We start from the raw sequence: 17,982 nt of genomic DNA, 5'->3' as shown, positions 1-17,982 counted from the left end.
AGAGTGCTGGCTGTGTGCCTGGTAGCTCTTACAGTAATATGGTGGAGGCGTCCTGTCGATCACGGGTATCCTATACCGCCTGGGCAGGGTAATAGTCAATAGAGTCACCTTTGTGTTAATGACACAGACCAAACGTTGAACATGCAAGAATGAGCGGCAGTCTTGCCGTAACTTACAGGGCTGCGCTTTGGGTTAGAAGGCATCGTTACCTGCCAGCATCCTGAGCGTTAGTGCCTGACTGCAAAGCTGACTGAATTTCTTATGTTTCTGTTACAGATGGTGGTTCCCTAGGTGTGGCGTGGCAACCAGAGTGTGATCATGGCAGCAGAGGCTTATAGCCCCTCTGAAGCCCTTCTGCCTTCATCAGTAGGCTTAGTCCCTGCTCACTTGAATGACTCTGATAAGCTAAGTAGATGCTACTCCTGGGCCAGCAAGAGCAGGAAAAGTCAGCTCTCTGAACTCTGCCGGCTTAGAGCATCTCTGTCTGGTGAGCGCAGTATTTTGAGATTGAGTTCACATGTCGTCAGTGAAGGTGATGTGTTTCAGACGGTTTCAGATCCTCCTCCCCTCCCCCAAACCTAGAGGCGATAGCAATAAGTAGCTGCTAGAAAGCACTTGTTCAATAAGCATCTGAGCCATAGATTGCTGTAGGCTGGGAGAGTTTACAGGGGACGCGTGCTGGGCAGGTGCTCTGCACTTGTACTTGTCCCTAGGCAACCTTTATTGCCTGCCATTGGACCACCCTGCCACCTTGTATTATTGTCTAAAACATGAATAATTTCCAGATGGGGAGAAAGATGTTGTTATACCGGATTCTGTTAGGAGGGGAAGAACTTTCAGTTTACAATGAGTCCAGATACGGGTCTCCCTGTTTTATCATGGTGAGCATATTCATACTGTATGCAGTGCATAAATGCAGAGATGTCCTAGTGATGAGTTGTTCATAATGCTTCTTCCAGTATTGCTAAACCTTCAAAGCTGCTTACTCTTTTGGGAGTGGAGCGATGGCATTTGGCTGCTGATGCCACTTCCCAGGGAAACGTTTTTTACAGGCAGAACTTTTGAAAATTTTAGTACAATCATTTGGCATTGTGTAACATATAACATTGGTGTGGGCATAGGTATTTCAGTGTCACGTCTTGTGAACAGTTAATTAACTGGCTTCTGACTCATGCAGTATTGAATAAGGGCTTGAACACTTACTGTAATTATATTTAATAACAGTTTCAATTCTAACTTGAGAGATTTTAAAACCTTTTAAACTCTGTTAACTTAACTGAAAAATAAAAGTTGACTAGTCTGATTGAATCTTATGGATGTTGGCAATTTTTTTTCTAGCCTATGGACTAAGTTTAATTGTTCCAGTGGCTGTGATTCAAGAAGATATGTTTATTAGATTTGTTTCTGTTTTATTTCATTTCATTGATTTTATTTTCTTGTAATTTCTTTTAAAAAATCTAGAAGCATATATTTGGGTATTACTTGACAGTTGCTTCAGCTGACAATTTTTTTTATTCATTCCTCTAGTACTCCTGTAGTAGACTGTTAGAGCTACATAGCTGATCTTTATCTTCTCACAGGGGAGAAATGGAGCTCTTACTGTTTGTCTTCACTGGCAGCTCGTAACATTTGTACCAGCAAAACTGGTAACTCGTGGGCTCAGTGGGATTCTGCCTCTCTCTCCACTTCCATTGGAAGTTCTGGTTCTTGCTCCTTTTTGCATGCCCTTGCTGTGGAGGAATCCAGCCAGCACCTCCCAACTGCTGCACGCAATCCAAACAAAGCCATCTTCACCGTGGATGTCAGCACAACAGAGGTATTTGCAGTAGCAATTGCTAAACTAAGCAGGCCATATCTGGTATAGGTTGTATGACATCAGACAGGCTAAAATGCCTGTTATTCTTACGTGTATCTGCAGGCAATCAGAGCGTCATGAAGGCATTTTAAAGTTTGCTCAAGCTCGGTAGCCTTCTAAAGACTGACAATGCGTTTATTTCCACTGCAGGTTGTAGTTAGCAAAATACACAAGACAATAGCAGAAGCACGGATGTCTTGAGTCTTTTTTCAAACAGAAAAAGGGAATAAAGAAGAATGCAGCTGTGATGTGATGAGGGAAGAAAGGAAAAGCAGAATGTGCTTCAAGCCTTCTGTCTGTTAAGTGCCAACCCTGGGATGCGTTTGTGGTGGCACGAGGTCTCTTTATCTGCCCCAGTAAATATGCCTTTTGCCTTGGGAGGGAGAGAATGTCTCTGTTTCTGTCCTGAGAGTAAACATTAATATAAAATGGAGTACTGAAAACTTTAAAGAGCTGTGCCATTTTTAGCTGGAACTGACAGTTCGGGCATATCCATCTTAAAGGCATTTAATCCTGACTTGCTCTGTAACGCAGGCTTACGTATGTCAATGACTGGTGTGATTACTGCATGCCTTCAGGTGTGGATAAAATTTTGTGGTTTGCCCAGGCTTTGCTTGCAAATACAATTTTATAGTTTTGCCTCCATGGATGTAGTTATTTACAGTTAAAAGAAAGCAGGAAACCTAAAAGGAAAGCAACATCTCAAACCCTCTTAACCAAGAAGACACATGGGTAAAGGTTGTCCTAGAATAAGAAGCTTTAGTGAGCTGTTTTTGAAGATTTCAGAATTTGAAAGAACCACTCCATTTCAACCAAGAGGAAGGGATATTATAAGACATTAAAGCAACAACCTGAGGAGGTAATGATCTACTAACAAAACTTACAGCTTTTATTCTTTGTTTTGTTTTGGTGTTTTGGTTTTTTTTTTTTCCCGCTTTTCTAGATCCTAGTGGCTAATGACAAAGCCTGCAAGCTGCTTGGGTGCAGTAGTCAGGAACTCATTGGTCAAAAGCTGTCCCGCTTGATATCCAAATCCAGTCAAGAGGTATGGGAAGCTGTGGGTGAGGAGTACGTAGAAACTGATGAATGTTCATCGGTGGTTTCAGGAACTGTGGTACGTGAAATGTTCAAGCAAATATTCCCCACCATATACAGTGGTTTTGTTGGCTTTGGTTTGGGGTTTTGGCTTTTTTTTTTTTTTTTACATTTTCAATATAATTTCCTGATATATTTAACTTTGTGGGCATTTGGCAATCATGTCATTTGTAGGACTGTTTGGTTTAAAAGTTTGCAGATGTGGGAATTCAAAGGGCAAAAGATGGTTTGGGAGGCATCCGTGACAGCCTTGCAGCTGCCAACATGTATAGTCATGATGACTTGACCAAATCAGAACTTAAAGGACGTTAGATTTAATAAAAAAAAATCAATATAATTGCTTAACAGGGAAAAACCTATTATGGAAAAGTTCCCGATTGTCTGGTCTTTTAAAATATTTTAAAAATTATCTTAAATTGCGTTGTGCATATTATAAAGTTACAAGTCAGTCAAATACTGTGAAATGTCTGTGCCAAGACACCCTAGTTGGTGCAAAAGAGTGGAATTGATATTTTGCCTATAGTGGGGTTGTTTATAAGAGAACTGCATGAGAAATGTTTCAAAATTGTTTTCTTTTGCTGCTGTTGTGAGCTGTCACTAAAAAATACTTGGAAAATGAGCTCATATTCTTCCTGGTGTGTTATTTTTGTACTGAAATTGTCAGCGTCTCAGAGCTTGATCTTCCTGAATCCTCAGTTGAATATGGGGGAAAAAAACCCCTAAGTTTGATTTGGTGAAATCCAGAATTAAAATTAAATGTCTGATAAAGGCACTAATTCTAAGCTACAGCCATTCCAAGTACTTTGCAGGAGTCACTGTGTAATTCATAAACCCATTCTGTCAAGATCATGATAAAAGGCTTGATGTGAACACTGCAGCTTATAAGATAAATAAACATTTTCTGATTTGAGAAGAATCTCCTCCCATAAGAAATTAAACTGCTATTTTTGCAGCTTAAAGTAAGAACTATGTTACTAATGTGGAGTATTCATTAGCACCGTGGGACATCTCTTAAATAAGGCATCTCTGAAAGGCACTTCTCTTGAATGCAAGGTATTAAATTGGCACATTTCTTATGCTGAACAAAATGCCTTTAGTCTTCCTGACGCGGTGAAAGAAGATACAAAAGCAACAACCGCATTTTGTGTATGATCAGTTAATTATTTGCAAACCTTTTCATCTCTGTATTAAAACTGTGTTTCTTCCAATAAAAAACTAGTAAGTAGTCAAGAAACAATGTTTTTCTAACAATGATGGGGAGATATCTAATTCTTGTTTGAAATTCTTGCTAAGTAACCAGTCTTAGTAAATTATGACTACATCTCTGAATCCTATGGAAAGGTGGATGTTATAGGCCGTCTGAAAGAGAAGATCCCTGTCTCGGTCTGGCTGAGGCGAATAAGAAGCAAGGACAACCAGTGTTGTGTGGTTGTGCTGGAACCAGTGGAAAGACTTTCAGCTTCTGTTTCCTTCAGGGTTGACGTGAGTGTTTTCCTAATGATCAAACGAGACCGCAGTTTGTGAGAGTTTATGTGCAAATGAAACGTGTCTAAAAGCCAGTAAGCACATTGCTATTTGTGAACATGAAGCGTGTACATTGCACTGCCTGAAACTGGGATTGCCGTGCAGGACCTGTGCATATTTCTCCCATGCAGCTCACCTTGACATATTTGACAAGTCACATTAAAATACACTGTCTGTCCCCCGGGGACATCTTAGACTTGAACAGCAACGGTTTGGCAGAGGGTTGGTTATTCATGGCAGGGGTGCCCTTGTGAAGGGATCAGCTTGCTGAGGAAAAGTTCTGTGAGGAGCGTTGCAGTCCCCTGCTTCTCCCCTATGGCAAAGGGCAGGCTTTCTGCACGATAATGTCGGAGAAGTTTTGCATTATGCTGTGTCTGCTTTTTACTGAGGTAGTTGTATCCACGAAGAGACTGCAGAATGAAACTTCCTGCCATTTGCTTAGATATTTGCAGAAACTGTTGTTAAAGGATTGAATGGACTGTGGCTAAAATGCTAAAATTAAAATAGTCCTGTAAATTTTCTTCCCAAGGGAGAGATTACATCATGTGACCTCCTTTTTGCCCATCTCCATGGCTACCCAACATCGGAAGAAGTAGTTGGGGTCCACATAAAGGACCTGATTCCTTCTGTGCAGATCCCTCCTCTAGGAAAAAAAATCCCAAAGGTATAGTATAAACACCAACCATGTTCTTCCATACCCTTCCCATTCAGAGCATAGGTGCACACTCTTCCCTCCTTATGTAACAGAAGAAAACCTTTCCAGAGAGAAGCATAAGTCCCCTGAAAAAGGGTATGCTGCTTATTTATGGAGCTGCTGTCTGAATATCTCCTAACTAGGAACAAGACCAAGCCCCAACCTCTCACTGTGGAATCTGTCCTGGTGAAAGATACTTTTCTCCAATCCTGGCTTTTTAAGAAACCATGCTGTCTCTGTCAGCTCCTTAAAATTCCTTTGAATTCTTTACCCGGTTTCAGTCATATCTGTCTGAGGAGTGAAAGTCTAAAGAACACCCAGATCTTGCAAATGCCATGAAAATGGGCAGCTGGATAGTTGAAAGAGGCCTCACTAATGCCTCATTTGCTGAAAAGCTGCAGCATGGACTTTCCTGGTCTTCATCATCAGGAGTTCAACACTGCATTCCAAATCCTTAGAAAACCAGACTTGGTCATTTTGATATTCACAGGATTGGTTCGTTTTAATTTTCCTGCTCCTTTTTCCTGAGAATGTTCCTGTGTAATTTTAGATGAATACTGAAATAAATCCAAAACATTTGGTTAGTTAGAGGTTTTCTGTTTGGGTTTTTTTTTTTTTTTTGCTTTAATTTAGAACCTCAGGATCCAGCGAGCTGTAGGCCAATCCAGAGAGGGTAACATGTTTCCTCTCAGTTTAAAGCTGCAAGTAAGCCTTCTGGAAGAGGACCAAGTGGCAGAGCAGAAAGATGGTGTTCCACAGACAGAAAAAGAAGGCTCTTTCCCAGACTCTCATTACTCTGCTACGGTCATGGTTTTCTCCACCATCAGTGGTCTTATTACCATCCAGTCAGATGGAACCATCTGTGGCATCAAGGATAGTTTTGCTTTAATGCTTTTTGGCTATGAGAAGAAAGAACTGTTGGGAAAGGTAAGATAGGAGTTTTAATCCCTCCCAAAAGACTGCTATGTCTGGCAGCATATCCACTGGAATTGTAAAGTCATCTTTTACACTCATTTCTGTCTGGCACAAAACCTCTTTGTTCCATGTGTTTGGCGAGTGAGTTGTAGGATGATATGCAAATTCCCTTGCTGTAATTGTTAAGTCTTGCAGTGCTGAGGAGCTAGTATGGATTTCAAGTATATGTTCTCCATCAGTCATGTGGATCACTTTTGCCTGGCTATTCATGAGAATCAGGTCCACAAACATGGATTGTTAGCATTTGCCCTAACCTGTGAAAGTCAGCTTGGCTTTATAAGGTTTCGTTCTGTGTTTTAGAACATTACGTTCCTGATTCCTGGTTTCTATAACAACATGGAGAGAAGCAGTGACTGTTCTTTGCCATTACCTCCTCTTGACGACTCCACAGGATCAGAGAGTGAGTGCATCTTTGAAGATGTTACTGCCTGCCTGCCTGCTGGCTCGGGCTGCTGTAACAAAGGTAAAATGAATAGAGGGAAGAGATTTGCCCATGAACACAGGAACATGCTTTGTAAAAGCAATGTACCTCCACGCAGTTTTTAAATTGGATTTCCTCTATAACCTAAGGTAAACACAATTGTTCACCTAAGGTTGTGCTTCTCTCTTTGCTGCTAAGAAGATGAAACAATATCCAAGTTGGAAATTACACTGTTAATAGAGAATGCTTTGTACTTAACAAGCCCTTCCTTTCCCTCCCTCCCCTGTTAGGATCTCTGAGTATTTTAAGATGTGTAAAATATAGCTTTTGTGACAGTATTGCAGCAGAACTGTAGATACTTAGGACTAATATTTTTAAGGAAAATTCTAATATTCTTCTGAATTGGCTCATGTTGCTGGCTAATATTCAATGTTATGTTGCTGTGGTGTTTCAGTTAGGAGGCATCACATATTCTGCTGATGCAGTTCGCTGCATTTACAAAGAATTTATCAAAATTGTATTTCTCTGAACACAACAGGAATAAACAGAAGAAAGGAAGCCTCATGTCTCCAAATAGGTCTTTCCAGCTAGCTCTGCCCAAAGCAGAGAACACAAGCAAGTTCATATTTTCATCCATATTGCAAGAGACCTTTTATGCTGGTTTTGTCTCCTTCGTTTTGTTTTGTTTTGTTTTGTTTTTCCTGTTTTCTTTTTCTTTTTTCTTTGCTTAGAAATGCATATCTGCATTGAAACCAATGCACACTACTGGAACAAAGAAGAGTTAGTAGACAATGTGCAATTTCTTAAGAATTCTTTGTTGAAGCGATACCTCTAATCTAAGAGTAATTCAGTTCTTCAGTGAGGAAGCATCGTTGGCACTCAGCCTTTACTAAATGGAAGGGTTTTTGAATCCAGATTTATTCACTCATTAACGATACTTGGTTTACTGCATCTTACAAACTCTTTTGATCTGTTGTCACTGGGGAAGGAAAGAAGTTCTTGTCTTATTCTTTCTCTTAAACATGTTTAGACTGTATACTTTTTTTGTCTTGCAATTTCAGTGAGTTATATAAATGTGGTCTAAACCTTTTCATTTTAAGTGTTTGGAATGAGGAGTGTATGTGTGTTTGGGGCTTTTTTTTTTGCTGCTGCTATTTGTATGATCACTTTTGGTCGTTGGCCTTTTTTTGGGTCTCTGAACTTCAATCCAAGTAGCTAACCCAGGAGGCTAATACCTATCCAAGAGCTTTGATAGGAAGGCAAATTTTAGCAGCCCTGACACATTTGGATTCCTGCATGTGATGACTTCTCAGGCCAAAGTAGAGTGGAGTGCTCATATTTGGACCACTTTGCTTTAATCAATTCTTTTATACTTAATTCCTTATGGACGAGACAGACCAAGGCAGTTCCAAGATTGTTTTTAATCACTGTAGTCCCCGAAGCCTAAACATAAAAGATTAAGTTGGTATGGTTTTGTTTCCTGTTTGGTACAGACAGCAGCTTCTTGACTGCATCTTTAGCAAGCCTTCTGTCAACAGATGAAGAGCAAAAATTGGAAAGAAGACACAAAGGCGACAAATTAATACATGATGAGACTAAACAAAAGAATGGGACCAATTTATTTTCCACTCCCTCACCTCCTGAAGTGGCATTCACACCCTCTAATAGGTAGGCATTTCATGGACTGCATATTCACTTTGAAAAGCCGTGGTGGCAATCACCAGCAAAAACTGTTTCTTCACCTCTGTGATGTCTGTGGGAAGGTGTAACAAGAGCTTTCCGCACTTTGCTCTCTTCAGAATCTGAGTGCCATTTGCAAGACAGGTTGAGTTTTGCCTACCTTAGATTTTTGTTTAGATCTGTACAACCTACAATTGTAAAGTTACAGGAGTTTCATCTCTAAAGGGGACCAAATGCTTCACCCAGGCTAGGGAAGGTAATTAGGCTCTATCTTTGCTAGATCAGAAACAGTGGATGTTTATCTCCTTCCATGGTATCCACCAGCTGGTGTTGCACTGAAGCCAGGTTACCTGGAAGGAATTCTAAATGTTATTCCTTCCAGTGCTTGGTGTAATTGTCAGGTCATCCATTAAAACAGGGTACTGTGTAACTTAAGTCCAGCCATTTTTATTGTACCTTTCCAGGTCTTTTTCCTGTTACAAGGTTAGAAATTCTGCGCAAGTACCTGTATGATGCACATGGTTTATCTTAAGTCAAATTTTAAGCCTTCAACATTAACAATTCTAACCCTCAGAAAATATTTACTGCCCTTTTCTAATGTATAGACTATTACAGCACAGTTCTTGCTGCCTTTTAAAGAGACTGATTGTCTCATTGTTTCCTTGAGCTCTCCTGGGTTTATGTCTCTCATATCATACTTGGATTGTAAGTGCTCTGCTGTACGGATTGTTTTTCCGCTCTGCATTTTTACTAATAGAAATGTTTGTAAAATACCTTGTGCTATGGGCTTCAGTGAACCATGGTTAAATTGATGGATGGGGACATCCATCTTCTGTGGGACAGACAAGGGATCTTCTGTTCTCAGGACTGGAAGCATCCTGCCACATGTATTAGCTTTTTGTTGTGGTAAATGATCTATGATATATATTTAGAAATTAAGCTAGCCAAGGAAGTAATCCATAGGGAACGAGTGCCATTTGAGCCATTTGAGTGTACCTGCTCTTCTTTGGTCAAGATGGAATTTGTTAGGATTTTGGATGCCTGTGCCAACAGCTTTCTGCCTTTTTCTTTTAAACTTAAAAATAGAACAATTGGTGCAGGTTTTAAATAGTGACCATAGTAACGGAAGAGTGGGTAGTATATAGTATGACCATTTTCTCATTCTTTTGCCACTATGATATCACTAATAACTTTGAATCCTTGCAGTGAAGACAGCATTGCTACCAATGGACTGTCAGCTCACCACAGAGAGCCTTACCCTGAAACCTGGCTTGACAGAATCAGAGCAGTGGAACAGCGTAGAACAGTGGCAACTGCAGGATCAAATAATTCTCAAAAGATGCTCTCTGCAAGGCTCTCTCCCACGTCATCTGATTCAGAACAGTTGGATTTAGGTCAGAACATGAAGATTCCAGTAAGAAGCAGTGACAGTGCAGTATCTGGTGCATCTGAGACTCGAAATGCCAGTGAGACCAGTATCTTGCCTAACCAATTACAAGTTCATCATCAAGAACTCAAGGAAGTAAATTGTCAGCAGATCTGTAGGTTACTGTACGAAATGCTGAAGCATCAGCACTCCACTGATTCCTGGGGACAAGCTTCTTCAGTAAACGTTGCCTGGTCGCCTGTTTGTTTTAGGGTAGAAGACAATCTAGATACCACATCCTATGGCCCAATTAAGCTGCCTTCTGATGTTATTTGTAACTCACCTGGAACACCAACAATAGATGAGCCATGGTCTGGGACAACACCGGACTGCAGACAAGACTTTCAAAGCCACATGGTTACAGGGCAGTTGTCAAAAACAAACTTGATGTGTGAAGCAAAACATTCCAGCCTTGAGCACATTGTCGTTGAAAACTGCCTGCTAAATGATGCTTCATCCTTCTTTGCAAATGGAAGAAATACTATCCATGATGTTTGCATGGGAAATAAAATGGGTTGTAGTGCTTCTGCACCAGGAGTTGCCACAATCTCTGAAGATGTTAAAGAACCAGACACGGAGCTGAACTGTATTTGTTCTGGTCTTGAGGTACTGGGTCTGAATATTGGTGTCAAGGCGAACTCAGACAATTGTTTAGGTATTACTGCAGCTCTTGTAGGAGCATCTTCCTCTAATGCAGTGGACTCGGCTGCAGGCAATATGCTAAGTAAGAAAAGCAGTCCCTTTTCAAGTGGGCAAGAAAAGCAGCTGTTGAATGGTGTTGCCATAGCAGATGGTTCTGGGTGGCTGGCCTCCCGAAGGCATTTAGAAAACTCGGAAGAATCCTCCAAAGCATTTCTTGAGAAGCCCGAAACTCTTGCAGAGACTGTGGGGGATAACATCAACAGAAACCCACTGAAAAGCAAAGGTAGTCCTGAAGAAGACTGTCAGTTGCATGGGCAGCAAAATGTGGATATAAAAGTAACATCGACCCCGGTGAAACAAGAAGGAAGGCTGAATCCAGCAGCTCCTTTGACCTTGGAGATTCTGGAAGGCAGCTACACTGGGAATTGCTGTCACAGAGATGGTTCACAATTAAGTAAGTTAAACCTATTTCTCCCCTTCCCAAAACTCTTATTGGGATGCTCTTTTTCACCCACATTTTTGCAGAAGGCAGACAATTCTGGTTAGAAGCTCACAGTGGAGAGGAAGGAAGAAGCTCTAGCATCTAGAAGAGAAAATGGTGTTTAAGTCTACTCAGAGGGTATTGGAAAAGCAGGTGGTATAAAATAAAAAGTTACTAAGAAATTAATCCAGACTGAATTGTCAAAAATATTCTTAAAACACAATTAGAAGATTTGAACCTGATAACTGCTTCTGAACAGAAAATATAAACTCCATTGTAATACTTGTATTTAAACTGTGTAATGGAATGTGTTTTGTTCACTCCTTCAGCTGAATTCTGGGGCTTGTTGTATAAAATCCCCATTTTTATGTAATTTAGAATAACAATATGAAATTAATAATCACGATTGGACACTGACAAAAGTTTCTGCCGGGGGCTGGGAACGGGAGGTAGCCGCCAAGTATTTCTAGAATAGCTGTGCTTTTGTCAGCCCCTCTGATGATTCCTTGCTAAGTAGGTGTTCCCCAAATGAATAATGGAGGAATTAACTTTGTTAAGCGCTCAGAATTTTGTCCTAAAATGTCTGCAGTCTCATTCTACCATTTTAACTTCCTCACCTGTTTCTACAGGTATACTCTTTGAAGTGAAACGTGTAGAACTGCAGGACCCTGCCATACTTTTCTGTGTCTGGGTGGTGAAAGACATTCTACAGAGCCAGAAGGAAGCTGTAGCAAAGACTCAGCTTTTGCTCTCCAGTCTAGCAAGCTCTGCCCAGTCTATTGCAGATCTTTCTACACATAGTCTTGGAGAAGTAAGAAATTCTACCATTGTATAATATTGAGCATTTCTCTCCCTGTTTGACTGTTAAGCTGAAGCTAAAAGTTGAAAGGTTTTTCAAATTAAAATAATGTCATGAGGCGGTGGGAGATATTGCTGTTTCTTTGTTTCCCTATTTCTATGTCAAAAGAAATGTTTCTTTGCTGTAAAAAGGACAATTGCTATTTTGTAACATTTCTGGTAGCGTGTGTTTGGCTTAGTGTAGTTACCTTTCCAGTTTGAACGATGAAAGCACCTAATTTTAAATTTGTTCTTAGGCTGGTTTAAGTACATCTACAATAGAGGTTTGCACCACCAGTGCGGTGAGATTAATTTTTAAATCAATGTAATCACACTGGCACCAATGACACAACGTTATTAAAAAAGGAAATACTAGGCTGAAAACTTTCATTGACTGACTTGTGTCAACAAAAAAACCCTGCAGTTTTTAGCTGCCTCCTGAGATGCTGCATTCGGGATGGTGTATAGAAAGCTACCACTGCATAGCTGAACAGTAGGTACATGTCAATGCCATAAAACCTGAACACAGAACTGCTCAGGCCTGCTTTTTAATTAGTAGTGGAATGTAAAACTGACAGTACTTTGACCAAGGCTGTAGAGGAAAATGGTATCTTTGATTAATCGAAATAGGTGATGGTGATCTTCTAGATCCCTTGAATAAATGTATGCATTCCCTAGATCTTTACGTAGCTGGATTTTACGATGACCTTAACAGAGAAGTACATACATATTTAGATATCATATGTGTAACATGTATAGTGGTGACAGTTCTAAACTAGAGGAGACTCTAAGGAGCTGCTGTTTATTGAAATGTACTGCAGATTAGACATGTAGTTTCCCTCCCCTGCCTTGCCTTTAATCAGTGAGCTGGGACATAAAGTAGATATTTGAGTGAAAAGCTTGGCTATTGGCAAAACTTGCTATTTGGAAAATTTTTTATGAGACCTTTGAGAGCTGAGTAATAAGGTGGCTCTTGTTTTCCTTTTAGAAAATCATCTTCTATGTACATGCACATGTATGTCGAAACATAAGCAGTTCTGACCATTTCATGTATAACTCCAAAATCCACTATTCAAAACAAATGCTCCCATGAGATTTGTTGTGTTTCCTCTCAGTATGGAATACTGTGTATGTCATAAAGATGTTCTGTTATCATGCATTTTAGACGCCATCTTTGGTGGAGAAACCTAATAATCACTGAGACAAACCCCAAGCCCTATCCTCAGAGCAAGAAAAACTTCTGTTGTGTTTAATTTCTCATGCAGTGTTGCAGGCCTTGGTAGGAAGGCATGCGTTGTTTCTTTACTAGAGATTTTACTGGGGTGTTAAAATTTAGTAGGGTATGCCTTGAACTTGTTTGCTCTTCGTGTCTGCTAAGAGACCAATCTACAGAGCTAAAATGCTATCTTACCAGAAAGTTTGGTAAACACTAGTAATTTAATATCTTTTATATACTAACTCTTTTTAAGTTACTGAGGCAAATAGAAATTGCCAAATTTATAGACAGGGCTTAAAGCAGCACCTTTTTAGTTTGTCCATCTAGAATACACTTACTTGGAAAAATTACAACATTGAAAGTAACCTACTTTTTATTCACCAAATAGAATTATCTTTTGGAGATAGACCACCAAGAATTCATTTTCCTCCTTGCACAGAGAATTTTGTGCAAGCATCTGAGGTCCGTATGCTTCTGTTTTCTTCACCTTTCTCTGAATTAAGCAGTATTTGTAGCTGCTGAGAGCTGACTGTTGACTTAATGTCTCGTATGGTGGTGGTTACATCAACATACAATTCTTGCTATCAAAAACAAAGATCACTCCTTTTAGCTATTCATGCAGATGTGTACTTTCTTTTCAGTATTTACTTCATTTTATAAACATGAATCTGTGGCTTGCTCATTTTTTTCTTGCCTTTTTTTTTTTATCTGTACCTAGGCCATCAGATCAACTTCACTTTTTGAGAATTCCCGAAGAGCTGAAGAGCTTGAAGGATTAAGGGCATGTGAGGGAGAATACGCAAAAAATTACAACACACAGAGCCTTATTGGCAGAGGATCTTTTGGCTTTGTCTGGACTGCCAAGGGCAAGAAAGATCACCAGGAGGTTAAATATTTCTTTTAGATCTCATTGCAATAATTATTTAGGATGAAAACTGAAAGGTTAGAGTGTTCGTATTCTGTCAACACTACACTGTTAAAAGCTGCTATTTGGTAGTTTGGGGTTTTCCTTTGTTTAAACAGAAATCTGACATCGCTAACCTCATGGAAACAGGACAGCAAAATGTTCACGTTGATGTAGTATATGAATGTTACCTAAGACAATAGGCACAGAATGAGACTGACCATGTAGCTACTTTAACCTGTTGAAAGAAGTTTAAATTAAGCTTAACAGAATTTAGTCTTCCGTTACTAAAGAGAATGACAAACTTCAAAGTCTTTATCGTGCCACGACTCAAGAATGTGGAGTAGACATGTTGAGCTTATGGGACCCTCCTCTTTATCAGCAGAGGTATTTTGGGTGTTGAGAGGCAAGCTCTGGTGTTTCTCTGCATGGATGTTAAGTGCTCGTTTCCCTCCACTGCACCACTCTGCCAGAAGTCACCACTGCTGTAAGAGTGTTGATAAGAGAGCTGGTCTGTCAAAGCCTTTGGAATTCAGAGCATCTATAAAAAGAAAATAAATATATTCCATTTCTGTGCATTGTTTGGCTTCTAGGGCTAAATTAGTTTAAATATGTTTAAAGATACTATAAGCAATGCACATTGGGTTACTTCTGTCCTTCTTGTAATATGATTCACTAATGTTTTTCCTGGAAATTAACTTACCAAACGCTTAAAGCCATACTTTTACAGGTGATGCTGAATGCTGTTGTCTGTGTAGGTTGTTGTAAAGTTCATCTGGAAGGAGAGGGTGCTTGAGGACTGCTGGGTAGATGATCCTGATCTGGGGAGAGTTACTCAAGAAATTGCAATCCTGTTGAAGCTGGAGCACCCCAGTATCATTAAGGTACAGTGAACGCAGAGTGAATGCAGTTTGAATGCATCAGATGGTTCCTTTGAATACTTGATGTCTCGTGTTCCTCTTCAGGAGGGAGGAAGTGTCCTGTATTAAATCTACCTTTTCAGGAAAGAAAGAAACCTACCTATCCTGCTTTATTTTGGAGGGTATGTTACAGCAGACTATCGCTTGCTTCTACACTTTTACCCCAAACAATTGATGTAAACATAGATCTGAAGGTATGACTTAACAGAAAAAAAGCCTGTACGTTATTTCAGTATGATAGGATGCATATCTTGGAAGTGTGATGTCACATCTGAACAGATACTAATTCAGTAAATAATCTGGATACATATCTTGATTCCTGTTCTTTGTTTTGGGGTTGTTGGTTTTGTTTGGGGTTTTTTTTGCCCAGAGAGAGAATTCCTCTTGGTTTTAATTCTGCTCTCAGTTTTAATTATGTTCTCTTTTCAAGAAACATTTGTGCTCAGTGAAATGAGACTTCAAACATTATGATATACGTTGATTAAATTTCCAAGAGGAGAGCAGTGTTTGTTTTTTTTTTAAAAAAAAACACACCAAAAAAAATGCAGTTTGAGGATGAAGCACAGGATCTTAAAAGTCTGCTATTTATAGGTGCTGGATGTATTTGAAAATGAACACTTCTTCCAGCTAGTGATGGAGAAGCATGGATCTGGTCTGGATCTCTTTACATTCATTGATAATCAGCCCAACTTGGATGAGCCATTAGCAAGCTATATATTCAGACAGGTGAGAGCTGGGAATGTACAGTTGCTACATGCAGGTAAGATTTGGTTAATATAAGAACTAGGACCCTATTTCACCCAAAAGAATTACTGGCTAATCAGCAGGCATGCTGAATTGGAGTCATGCTCAATACCTGCAGAACTTTTCCTCATTATTTCCCCATTATAGGGCTGATTTCTAGCTAACTGAAATGCTCCCTGCAGAAACCTTTTTAAGGTTTACTTAGAAACCTGTAACAAAGAAACCTTTACAGGACCTTACTTCATATGAGGATTTCCTATAGAGCCGTTGGCTCTTGGCTGTGATTGTAGCAGCACACACCCCCTGTCACCAGGATGCCCATTCATGTAGCAGTCACATTTCCTCTGTGGGAGGAGGAAAGCGCACGGAAGTTGCCCCAAGCCTCACTAAAAGCCATGCTTTCACTTAGATCAATGCTTGTTTTAGATTGGTTATAGGGGTAAAGGGCTCTCCTCTTTTTAAGGAATTTAAAATCAAGAAATTATCTTGGACTTTAATGTGGCATAATGCAAAATAACTCAAGGCAGTTTACTGTGAGTCAGAAGCTTGCCTGAGAGCTGAATTGTCCTTTGTTCATTGAGTTAACTGCAACAGCAGTCCCCAAGTAATTCCCCATCATATGTTTTGGAGTAAATTCCTTGCTCTAAGGTATGCAAGAATTCCTTTGCACATGGTAACCCACCTCTGTGTCCACACTCCCCTCGCCTGGGGTGCTGATGGAAGATGGTAGCCACAGTGATGCACCTTCTCTGTCTGCTGTGCAGTGTGCATTCACAAATTGCAGTCTACTTTAGTCCCTTTAGACTTCTGATGGATAAGCCCTTTTCCTAAACCAACTTTGAGTTTGTAGGAGTGCTTTGTTACTTCAGACTTTGCTCCCTCTGCAGAGGGAGCTTTGTATTATAAATAGAAACTCTTCTCCCTCAGCCATCTGCTTTTCTTGCTCAGATGTATTGTGGTAGGGATCACGATTGTCTCCAAGGTGATATAATTCTGACGCTATTTTTAATTATGGCACTATAGCATGAATCGTGCAGAAAGAAGAATGGCATTTAAGAATGACTATATTATTTATACCGAACTTCACTCTTAAATGCTTTGTCATCCTGCAGTATCAGAGGCACACAGTAATATCCTTCTGGAGAAATCAAAGGACCCTCCAAAAGAAGCTGGGATAAAAATAGAGTAACTTGCAGCATTGTAACAGTAAGCTCTGATGCTTCTAACCAAAAAAACAAGCACATCGTGACTATAGCATGCCATCTTCCTGCAAGTTTGTGAGAGGAAAGCAATCAAAGACTTTAAGTCTCTCTCCCAAGAGCATTGTAACGCCCACTGCAGCAATGCTGACAGGCATGCCTGAGTTCGTTTCCAGTTACCAAACTTAGAATATATATCTTGTTTATATAGTGTCAAAACAAGCCAAAATGTGGCTATCGGAACTCTGTGATGCCATGTAGATTATCCAGAAGGACACCTCTGTGTAGTAACACCTAGCTCTTTCCTCCTCTTTCAGCTTGTATCAGCTGTTGGCTATCTCCACAGTAGAAACATCCTTCACAGAGATATCAAGGATGAAAACATTGTCATTGCTGAAGATTTCACAATTAAATTAGTGGACTTTGGTTCAGCTGCCTACCTGGGACCTGGCAAATTGTTTTATACCTTCTGTGGGACAATTGAATACTGCTCACCAGAAGTGCTGTCTGGCAAACCGTATGTCACCCTCTCAAAAGTAATTTTTGTGTCCATCGCACCAAAAAAATATGTGTGCAGGGCTGGAATAGAGAAGGCAAGCTGCTTTGCCATTGGTACTCTGCTAGAGTATCTCACCACAGAAAACTGCAGTGAGATTTAGGGCACTGCAGTGGCAAAAATTATTTGTAAAGGCTTGAGTACATACAAAGTTGTTTCTGACTAAGTCTGTTGACAGGCTGTCTTATTCTGGTCAGATGTTTTGCAAAGCCTTGTACTAATGTCTGTCCTACTGCAGAGCTGAGTTCAAGAACAAGCCTATGGTTTTAATTTCCAGCCTGGTAGAAGAGTCTGGATGAGCTGTGTTGTGACATGAATGTGTCCTTTTTCCTTGCTAACCTCTTCATACCTGCATATGAGCACACTGACGTGTCTCTACTAAAAGCTGCTCTTTTAGAGAGGTGGTATAAGCAAGTATTGCTGTATAGCATCTGCCCCTTACCATGTCTGTGGTTTGTACTTCTCCCACTCTTATCTCGTCTGTTCCTTTCTTTCCTACTTGCTTCCCTGTATGAATTTTTGCAGTTTGATCATTGTTCATCTCCCCATTGATTTTTGTGCTCCTCTGGACTCAAGGGTTCTTCCCTTGCAGCTTGCTGCTATCTTGGATGTGCTGCCCAAATCTTAGCTGTCTTTTCCCTGTTCTCTCCTTCTCTGAGTGCTCTTTACCTGGAGGCTGGCAGTCTCACACCCACTCCTGGAGGGAAGCCTTGCCATCACAGGATGGTAAACATTAATTGTACGTGCAAGTATGTTATCTTGCTCTCATTTCACAGCTGTTTTCATGGGTCCTTCAGGCAGCTTCTCTTAGCG

General features: G+C 40.2%; 1 protein-coding gene across 1 annotated transcript; it reads left to right on the top strand.

Annotated features, from left to right (window-relative positions):
• Positions 1 to 318: 318 nt before the first annotated feature.
• On the top strand, positions 319 to 17,149 carry PASK (PAS domain containing serine/threonine kinase; the record flags this gene model as incomplete). The annotated part of the gene is made up of 14 exons (XM_009579440.1): positions 319 to 487; positions 1,581 to 1,816; positions 2,799 to 2,969; positions 4,292 to 4,432; positions 5,004 to 5,138; positions 5,802 to 6,095; positions 6,444 to 6,543; positions 8,058 to 8,232; positions 9,883 to 10,766; positions 11,423 to 11,604; positions 13,565 to 13,732; positions 14,509 to 14,634; positions 15,262 to 15,396; positions 16,931 to 17,149. Coding segments are annotated over exons 1-14 (3,135 nt in total), but the record flags the coding sequence as incomplete, so codon positions are not given.
• Between the last annotated feature and the right edge of the window lie 833 nt (positions 17,150 to 17,982).

Source organism: Fulmarus glacialis, unplaced genomic scaffold (assembly GCF_000690835.1).
Source record: "Fulmarus glacialis isolate BGI_N327 unplaced genomic scaffold, ASM69083v1 scaffold35696, whole genome shotgun sequence".
Lineage (NCBI taxonomy): Eukaryota > Metazoa > Chordata > Aves > Procellariiformes > Procellariidae > Fulmarus > Fulmarus glacialis.
Note: the sequence above shows the minus strand (reverse complement) of the source record. Positions and strands in the feature narration are given on the sequence as shown.